Source organism: Ascaphus truei, chromosome 9 (genome assembly GCF_040206685.1).
Source record: "Ascaphus truei isolate aAscTru1 chromosome 9, aAscTru1.hap1, whole genome shotgun sequence".
In the NCBI taxonomy this organism is placed as follows: Eukaryota; Metazoa; Chordata; class Amphibia; order Anura; family Ascaphidae; genus Ascaphus; species Ascaphus truei.
In genome coordinates, this window is record NC_134491.1 from 20844738 (window position 1) to 20853994 (window position 9257).

The 9257-nt window shown below is 48.4% G+C and overlaps 1 protein-coding gene across 8 annotated transcripts in view; it reads right to left on the reverse strand.

The window, feature by feature from the left end:
- Nucleotides 1-1169: 1169 nt before the first annotated feature.
- Nucleotides 1170-9257, reverse strand: part of FRS3 (fibroblast growth factor receptor substrate 3) — a 10039-nt gene continuing 1951 nt past the window's right edge. For 6 of the 8 annotated variants that reach the window (XM_075613641.1, XM_075613644.1, XM_075613643.1 and 3 more), the window contains 5 exons: nt 7574-7656; nt 6586-6772; nt 4776-4937; nt 3824-3975; nt 1174-3289 (listed from right to left, as the gene is read on the reverse strand). In XM_075613641.1, coding sequence (XP_075469756.1) covers nt 2297-3289; nt 3824-3975; nt 4776-4937; nt 6586-6772; nt 7574-7633 — 1554 coding nt within the window. In that variant the 5' untranslated portion in view covers nt 7634-7656 and the 3' untranslated portion in view covers nt 1174-2296. Of the gene's footprint in view, nt 3290-3823; nt 3976-4775; nt 4938-5040; nt 5154-6585; nt 6773-7573; nt 7657-9257 lie in introns of those variants that run through there. The other 2 variants (XM_075613647.1, XM_075613648.1) reach the window with 2 other exon arrangements.

Genomic DNA, 9257 nt, shown 5'->3' on the forward strand with positions numbered 1-9257 from the left:
CAAACACCTCATACCAACTGTCAAGCACGGTGGTGGAGGGGTGATGATTTGGGCTTGTTTTGCAGCCACATGACCTGGGAACCTTGCAGTCATTGAGTCGACCATGAACTCCTATGTATAACAAAGTATTCTAGAGTCAAATGTGAGACCATCTGTCCGACAGCTAAAGCTTGGCCGAAATTGGGTCATGCAACAGGACAATGATCCCAAGCACACCAGCAAATCTACAACAGAATGGCTGAAAAAGAATCAAGGTGTTGCAATGGCCCAGTCAAAGTCCAGACCTCAACCCAATTGAAATGCTGTGGCTGGACCTTAAGAGAGCTGTGCATAAACAAATGCCCACAAACCTCAATGAACTGAAGCAACGTTGTAAAGAAGAATAGTCCAAAATTCCTCAACAACGATGTGAGAGACTGATAAAGTCATACAGAAAACGATAACTTCAAGTTATTGCTGCTAAAGGTGGTTCTACAAGCTATTGAATCATAAGGTGTACTTAGTTTTTCACACATAGCTTCTCCATTTTGGCTTTATTTTTGTTAAATAAATCATGACACGGTGTAATATGTCATGTGTTGTTGTTCATCTGAGGTTGTATTTACCTAATTTTAAGACCTGCTAAGGAACAGATGATTGTTATTATGTCCTGATATGTAAAACCATAGAATTCAGAGGGTGTACTTTCTTTTTCACACAACATACATACATACACATACATACATATATATATATATATATATATATATATATATATACAGATATATATATATACACACACACACATACATACATACATATATATATATAGATATATGATAAAAAATCACTGGCACTCCAATAGAAATTCAATAATGAATAGGTGCATGTCCCATATAAATAATAAAAGTATACATTACCGCATAGCAGCAAAAAGGTGACAGCACTCAGGTGAATGAAAATAAATGTATTAAATAAAGCACATAACTCCAACGTTTCGATCCCACAGGGGGATCTTCCTCAGGGTGGTGCACCACCCTGAGGAAGATCCCCCTGTGGGATCGAAACGTTGGAGTTATGTGCTTTATTTAATACATTTATTTTCATTCACCTGAGTGCTGTCACCTTTTTGCTGCTATGCGGTAATGTATACTTATATATATATATATATATACATATACACACATACATACATACACACACACACACACACACACATATATATATATATATATATACACACACACACAGTGTGTGTGTGTGTGTGTGTGTGTGTGTGTGTGTGTGTGTGTGTGTGTGTGTGTGTGTGTGTGTGTGTGTGTGTGTGTGTGTGTGTGTGTGTGTGTGTGTATGCATATATATTATATATTTCACACACTCACTTTTGAACAAATATAGGAAGTCTATATTTTTCCAGAAGTCCAAGAGTGTCTGCTGCCATTTTCTTTTATCCCTAACTCTTTTGCAGTGAATGCATCCGGCAGTGGCACTCTAAACGTCAATTTCCTCTTAATTATTAGCACCTACACACCATGTACATTCTGCAATACTGGGGTATATAAAATTACTTCGTTTGCAACACATGCTAATATTCCGGGGACATTACAAGAGATACAAGGCTCTAATTTGTAATGCACAATGGGCCAGAAGTGACCCCTCGGGCCAGGAGTGACCCCTCGGGCCAGGAGTGACCCCTCGGTCAGGAGTGACCCCATGGCCAGGAGTGACCCCTCGAGCCAGGAGCGACCCATCGGCCAGGAGTGAGACCGGATGAGGATCCCTCAATGACACACAAAATGGCACGGAATGTTTACAAAAAATAAATAGAAAATAAAAATAAAATAAGTTAAAGGAATAAATAAAAATCGGCAAATGAGAAAACGTCTCATTCGTCTACAGAAGCAACGGTAAAAAATAAATACGTAACAATAAAACAAAGAAAACATAAAACAAGGAGATCTGACCCACAAAGAGCATTTTCGGCCACATGGCGCCGCGCTGCTGACCCTCAGCCCCGTGTCCGGCCGGCCTTCACTGTACAGATTGAGCTGCACGATCACTGTGTCTGTCCCCTATTTCCCCCTCCCCCGAAACGCTGGTTTTCACATTCTACGCAGGGCGGGAAAGTTTACTCCGCTGAGGGACATTACGTAGCAGGATCTGGTCGGGTAGAAAACCGGGAGGGGAGATCACACAAAGGGGGGGACAGAAAGAGAAGCTGGGGGGCTGGGGGGGGGGAGAGAGGGGGGAGGGGTGGAGCCACACCAATGGCTTTCTGTAAAAGGGCACAGAGAAGAGGAAATGAGGCGGCCATCTTTTACAGGGGCAGATCCGTGCTGTTATGCCGGGTCTTCCTGGAGGTGCCATCGTCCCGGGGCATAGCTCTCTGCAAGCTGGACATGGCGGCCGTCTTTTTGAGGTCGATAACGGCGTAAGAGTCCGCGCGGTGGACTTGGTGACTGGGAGCCGGCGTGCAGGTGATCTGGGGGATCTGCCTGCCTTTCACCTCGCTCTTGCCCTCCAACTCCACCTGGATGTAGTTGAGTTGCCGCTGCTCCGCCCGTGGCCGCCGGAAGTCGAAGCTGAACACGCTGGGTGCGCAGTTCCGGTGCGGCGGGCAGTCTGGCCGGTGGTGGTGGTATCCGCCGTACACTCCGGCGCTCTCTGCGTTCATGTAGTTCTGCACGGGGTCGTCGTGGTAGCCGTTGAGTGACGGCGTCATGGCCTCGGCCGAGTCCTCCTCCTCCTCTTCTTCGTCCTCCTCGTCTTCCTCGTGCTGCAGGGACTGGCACTCCCACACAGGGGGCAGCGAGGGCAAGTTCTCGTAGTGCAACAGCGCCGTCCTGCGGTGGGTGCAGCTGTTGAACGGCAGACCCTCTGCCGACAGCCTGAGGCCTCTACTGGTAGCCCCCCGCCGCAGCGCCATGCTTCCCGGTGGCACTAGGCCGTTGATGTTCTCGTAGGCACACTTGTGCGAGCTCCACTGCTCCTTGCACTCGTTGTTGTTGTTATGGGGTGGCGGGGGTTCCCTCTCGCCACCGCACACGTGACCCTGGCAGTCCCTGTGGTGACGGCAGAAGCTGTCGCTCCTCAGTGGCAGGCGCCGGTAGGCGGGAGCTGGGCCCAGCACGAACTTCACCTCTCCTGGCTGCAGAAAGACTTGGGGGTTGCGCTCTTCCAGGGAGCAGCCCGGTCCCAGCATGTGTCTGGGGGGGTCGTGGTAAGGTGCGTGCGACTCGGGGAGGGAGTGCATCCAATGCCGGCCCCCCATATCCTCCTCCCCGCTGGCTGTATTCACGTAGGTGTGAGACTGCGAGGGGAGAAGAGGATTCAGAGAGAGATCACGGGTCAACGCGCGTGTCCGTATGATGTCACTGCGACAAGAACAGCGCCATATGTCATGTAGCTGAAGTGCGCTATTTCCAGCGCTGGGGACCCCCTCCTGGTCCCCGAGATAATTACCGGTAAAGGTGTTGGCGCGCCTCATGGAGGAAACAACATGGCTGCCGGCATCGACCAAACTGAAATCTCGCAGAATACGTGAGCCAATAAGGAAGCCACACCTGAAATCTCGTGTGATCCGTGAGCCAATAGGAAGCGGCAAAATACATGGGTCGCAGCTTGCTATTTGCCTGCGAGATTTGGCGGCCATATTGTTTTCCCAGGAGGGAACGTTAAATCTGGTACGTATCTCGGAGGGTCTCCCGGCGGCACTGCTGAACAGCCGCATTATTAATGTGTAATCTGTATTCTTATGTGTTTCCTTCCATCTTTAATTAGGGTCTTCATTATCTTATTTCCGAGTTAAGAGAATGTGTAACGGGGACGCCGCGCTCGGTGGTACCTGATCCTCGGGGGTGATTAGTCCGTGCGTTGACTGCTCCCCGACAGAAGGGTGTCTCAGGCTTCCCAGTGAGGGGTGACGAGCCGAGGGATAAGAGGGGCCATCGCGGGGAAAGTTGTGAAACCCGTTAGGAAATCCTGTGTACGCGAGAGCTGCAGGGAGAAAGTAACAATGAAAAAGACAGATAATAACCAATACACATACGAGCTGCTGAATCAAACGCAGAGGCTCAGTGTCCCTGATCGCCACCTTCATTGTAGAGCAGCAGTGGAGGGTACGGAGCTGCCGGCGACCATGCAGGAAGAGCAGCGACTCCCAGGAAGGTGTTTAATGTACAGAGAGCAGAGCCGCAGGTGTATGGGAAGGAGAGGATGTCAGAGTAACAGTATTCAAACTGCAGGGGTGTACGTTTGTAGATGCAGAGCAGGGGTGTCCAACTCCCGTCCTCAAGAGCCACCAAAAGCTGAGGTTTTAAGGCTATCCCTGCTTCAGCACAGGTGGCTCAATCAGTGGCACAGTAGAAACTTCTAAACTGGATTTGGGACATTTGGCCGCAGCGGCCCGCCACCACTACAACTGAACATCCGGGCAGATCGCCGCTTCACATTTCGCTGCGCCCGACGCCATCTTCAAATCTCAAAGTCCCGCGCAGCCACCATTTTTAAAGAAGAGTCCCGCGTGCCCGCCGCAATATCTTTCGGGACATTCGGAGATGTTGCGTCGGAGCGGCCGAGCGCGGGACTGGGGAGCGGCGGCCGCTCGTGACATTGGCGAGGGCGCACAGGACTATAGCGATGGTGGCCGGGCGGGACATTGACATTTACAGATGGCTTCTCAGTGACGTGTCAAGTGGCGACCTGCCTGGCGGCGAGTTGCAGCTGTGGCGCTTTGGTCGCGGCCAAACATCCTAGACCTCTTCTAAACATCTGCCCCCTCACCCCCACCACCTCACCTCTGGGTGTCTGCGGGGTCCGGGGCAGATCCATTTCTCCGGGGTGACCGGCCCTGGTGAGGAGGACGGGTTCCTCCACGACGTTTATGCTGTTCCGCTGCATCAGCTCTTGCAGAAGGTTGAAGATATCTTCGGCCTGGTGGCATTTAAATGCAAAGATTCCTGGGGGAAGGAATGGCCCAATTACAGCAGCGATACTACAGCCCCCCTTTCTTCTTCTTCGTGTATGTAAAGCGCGTGACAATGTATCAGTCTACATTCTTACCCAAGCTGGCAAATCGTTTGGTGCTCCTGTTATAAATCTGTCAAAATCCTGATTGTGTGCCTAACGAAATGGCCGCCATCTGACTTCGTGCTGCAGTCTGTGAAATGCTGCAGCTGATATGTAACATTATATTACTAAGTGTAACACATTATTGTTACAGCTTTAAGATTAACAGTCTGCTGCGGGGAACATGGCAACAGATCTGTTTGTGATACTTTGCTGCCAAAGGGCATAGCTCAAAAAGGTGTGAGAGCCTGCTTCAGAAGAGGACGTGGATATGACTCTCTAAATGGTTGCTGTAGCAACCAAATAATGAGCAGTACATTCATAAAAATTCATTAAAAATAGCATTAGGAGTTAAAAAAAAATGTACAGTATTATAATACTACCGAATTGATTTATTTAAAAAAACATCTAGGATTTGTCACATTTTGCTGTTTTAACAGGAAGCTCACACTCTTTTATTTAACTATAATGTCAACAAATATGCAAGTGTAGCTCAACAAAGTGAGATCTAAATGAAATGTGTTGATCATTCCATCTTTGTGACCCTGGGGTCTTTATGCAACATGTTTAGCCGTCTTCCTTGTGCTGGGGGAGATTTCAGTCCCGTTTATTCGAATAGAGCTGATCTCTTCCCTAGCAGCGGGAAGCGGGAGTCACAGCGTATTGAATAAAAGCCTGAAGCGTGGCTCCTGCTTCTTCGGGGACAGCACCACCCTGTCTCCTTCCCAACCACGTCCTCTTTATCTGGCGTTTTAAGGGCACATTTCTGCTGTTTCAATCAATCTAAATGCACTGCGGCCTTGCAGAACGTGAAACCCTTCCAGATATCTACATGTTGTAAAGTATAGATGCTGCCAACCGTGATCACGCTGGGAAAAGGGTGTCGCCGAATGTAAAGCCCACGACAGAGGCCTCAGTAGGCAACTTCTCTCTCAGGGAATAAAATAACTATTAGTTCTAGGATTGAAGACGGGGTCTCCGGAGCAGAACCCTGTTAATTTCAGCAGAGGGGATCCCCTGCTTCCTGAGCTACTTACCTCCGTAGGGGGATGCTTGTATCTCCTGCAGGCAGGGAACTTGTATGCCTAACATAATGGCGGCTTAAATGCCCCACGTCACGCGGGCCAATAGGAAGCCGTGACGTCATCCCGTGCGGCTTCCTATTGGCCCCGCGTGACCGGGACATTTAAACTCCACAGAGATACCGGCGCCACCTACGGAGGTATCTCGGGAAGCAGGGGGTCCGCAGAGCTGAAATAAACATAGTGCCGCTCTGGAGACCCCCGTGCTTCAATCCTAGAACTAAAAAAAATGAAATAAAAAGGATGTAGTGCACGGCGTTTCACCGGTTTAATACGCCGTTCCCCATTTTTGAGACGCTGATTTTACCATGAAATATATGAACCGTTCAATGTTTTCATCCTGACATCCTCGCCAGGTTGGGGCCAGTGTAAGAGCTCCAGCTAACAGCGCCTTGCAGGGCACACACAGTAAATAGTACAGAGTTTTCAGGGGGAAGGGGGAGGGGAGAAGTCGTACCCTGCCCTGTCTGGCACCGGCGTCCGCTCTCGAAGGAGAAGAGGTTGGAGTCGTAGCCGTAGCGGCGCAGGCAGAGGTACGGCCATCTTACTGCGTCGCGCTTCCGGGTGTGTAGGACCAGCTCGGTCTGCGTCAGTTCCATGACCCCCTTGCTCAGCTCCGTCCCTTCATCATCCACGTTGGTGACCTGTAAAAAGCGACCGCGCTAAATCTCACGTCGGGCCGCGAAATCGCCAAGTGAGCATGACAACCTACACCTTCATTATAGGCCCGATCCAAGATAACCTAATGCACATCATACTACATGCTGGTATCTAACGGCGATCCTCGCCCAGACACTTACTGTCTCCAGAGGCATGATGCTCTGCTCTGACAGTCTGGTTTGAATTCGGTTTGTGTAGTTCAGGGGTGCTTAACTCCAGTCTTCAATAGCCTCCAACAGGTCAGGTTTTCAGGCTATCCCTGCTTCAGCACAGATGGCTCAATCAGAGACTGCTGCGACTCTTACAAATGCGCATGCAACTTTACAAACTGCTTTTTTTGATAAATTAAAATCAGGGCCAACTGATGGCTTCAAGGGCCACCAAAAAGGTCTGTTTTTCAGGATATCCCTGATTCAGCACAGGTGGCTCAATCAGTGGCTCAGTCAAAGACTGAGCCACTGATTGAGCCACCTGTGCTGAAGCTGGGACTGATTGAGCCACCTGTGCTGAAGCAGAGACCGATTGAGCCACCTGTGCTGAAGCAGAGACTGATTGAGTCACCGATGCTGAAGCAGGAACTGATTGAGCCGCCTGTGCAGTTGGTGGCCCTTGACGACTGGAGTTGGCCACTCCTGCCCTATAACATATCTTCATGGAGCAAAAAAAGTTTAAACCTTTTCTAACGTCAACCATGAACTGTTGCAAGTTGATTCAACGTGTTCCTGGCATTTATACAGACGCGGCTTAGCGGCGGGTGCTGCGGGTCAGGTTTTGGGGCCCTTTACCTTGAATTTGGTGGAGTGGTGATCCGGGAGTCCATCTCGGCAGCTGCAGCAGCTTCCCATGATGTCAGCACATCAGGTCATCCCTGCAGGAGGAAGGAGGGTGCGTCAGGCACATACTGAGCACGCATCGACGTATACAAGTGGAGTTTAACTCTGATGAGTTAGTGCAGGGGGTGCTCAACGCCAGTCCTAAGCCCCCTTCCCCCCCCTCCAAACAGGTTGGTGTTCAGTATATCCCAGCTTCAGCAAAGGTGGCTCAATCTGAGGATGAGACTCTGATTGAGCCACCTGTGCTGAAGCAGGGATAACCTGAAAACCTGACCTGTTTGGGGGGCTTGAGCACTGGAGTTGAGCCCCCCTGAGTTAGTGTCTCGTGCATACGCTGGGGATCTGGAAAGGGATCACACAATGCGCATATTATTGGATTAAATTAAGCTATCAAAAGTCTGGCTCTCTGGGCTTTATTTAAGATCAGTGAGGTAATAATTAGGGGCATAAACCTCCCTGGCTAACGACCTGCATCAAATGGAAGAAAGGTGATTAACAAGTTTCACACACTTGATGCAGAACTGGCAAAAAAACCAACAAATATTTATAAATAAATCAATGGTATTGCATGCTTCACAGGCATTTAGCAACGGTAAAAGAAATTCAGCCTTCCCACATCCTGAAAAATGTACATATTGAAAGGGACCTAAAGGAGCAATCCATGCAATATCCTACATGTTTTTTTTAAATAAATCAGTTATGTAATTAGTTTGTTTGTTTTTTCAACTCTTAATGCTGTTTTTAATGAGTTTTAATATACAGCGAATCCTTTGATTTCTATAGCAGGCGTTAGCCCACTTCCCCATCAGTTCACGGTCTTTGTAACACTTTCCTGTTTGTGATCATTTGTTGCCAATGTTCCCAGCAGTTTCAGCTGCAAGCTGGAACAATAGATAATGTTACCTTCATAATATAAGGATACATTGTAGCTGCGGAGTTACACTGACTGAAGGATTGATTGAAACTGAAAGGCAGCCATTTAGTGAACCCTGGGACGCAGGATCTTTGCTGATCGATCACAGGAGAACCAATCAATCGGCAGCTTAGGTGATTAGTTTTCAATAAATGTAATTAAAGGCTGCATATATTAAAAACAATATATATATATATTTAATTGCTGCTTGAATACGGGAAGTTGTGCTTTAATCTTACATTCTTAGAATTTTAACGGCTTATTTTTTTATTTGCAGTTGTTAAACGGAATACAAAAACAAGGGACAGCCACCCCAAGCACAAGGGGTCACTTCCCCAGAAGAAAGGTCCATGCAGGACCTGAAACGCTGTTGCTGTTTTTTCTGTTTCTCTACAATAAATCTACTTTGAATTGGACATAAGACGCTTCTAAGTAGTGATCCACTTGTGCGGGAGGATTGCTGTGCCTTTATTCTCTATACCAGTGTTTTTCAACCAGGGTTCCTAGGAACCATTGGGTCCCCCGAGCATCCCCCTAAAGGGTTCTCTGCAAATTTTCTGGTCAGTTGATCATTGTACCAAATACAGAAGAATTTACAATGTATCTGATCACGGAGTTGCTATTAGAGATGGTTGGCGGTTCCTCAGATTTCACATAGGGTTCCTCATCCAAAAAAAAGGTTGGAAACCACTCTATACATTAGTTGTGCTGGCCACACAGACG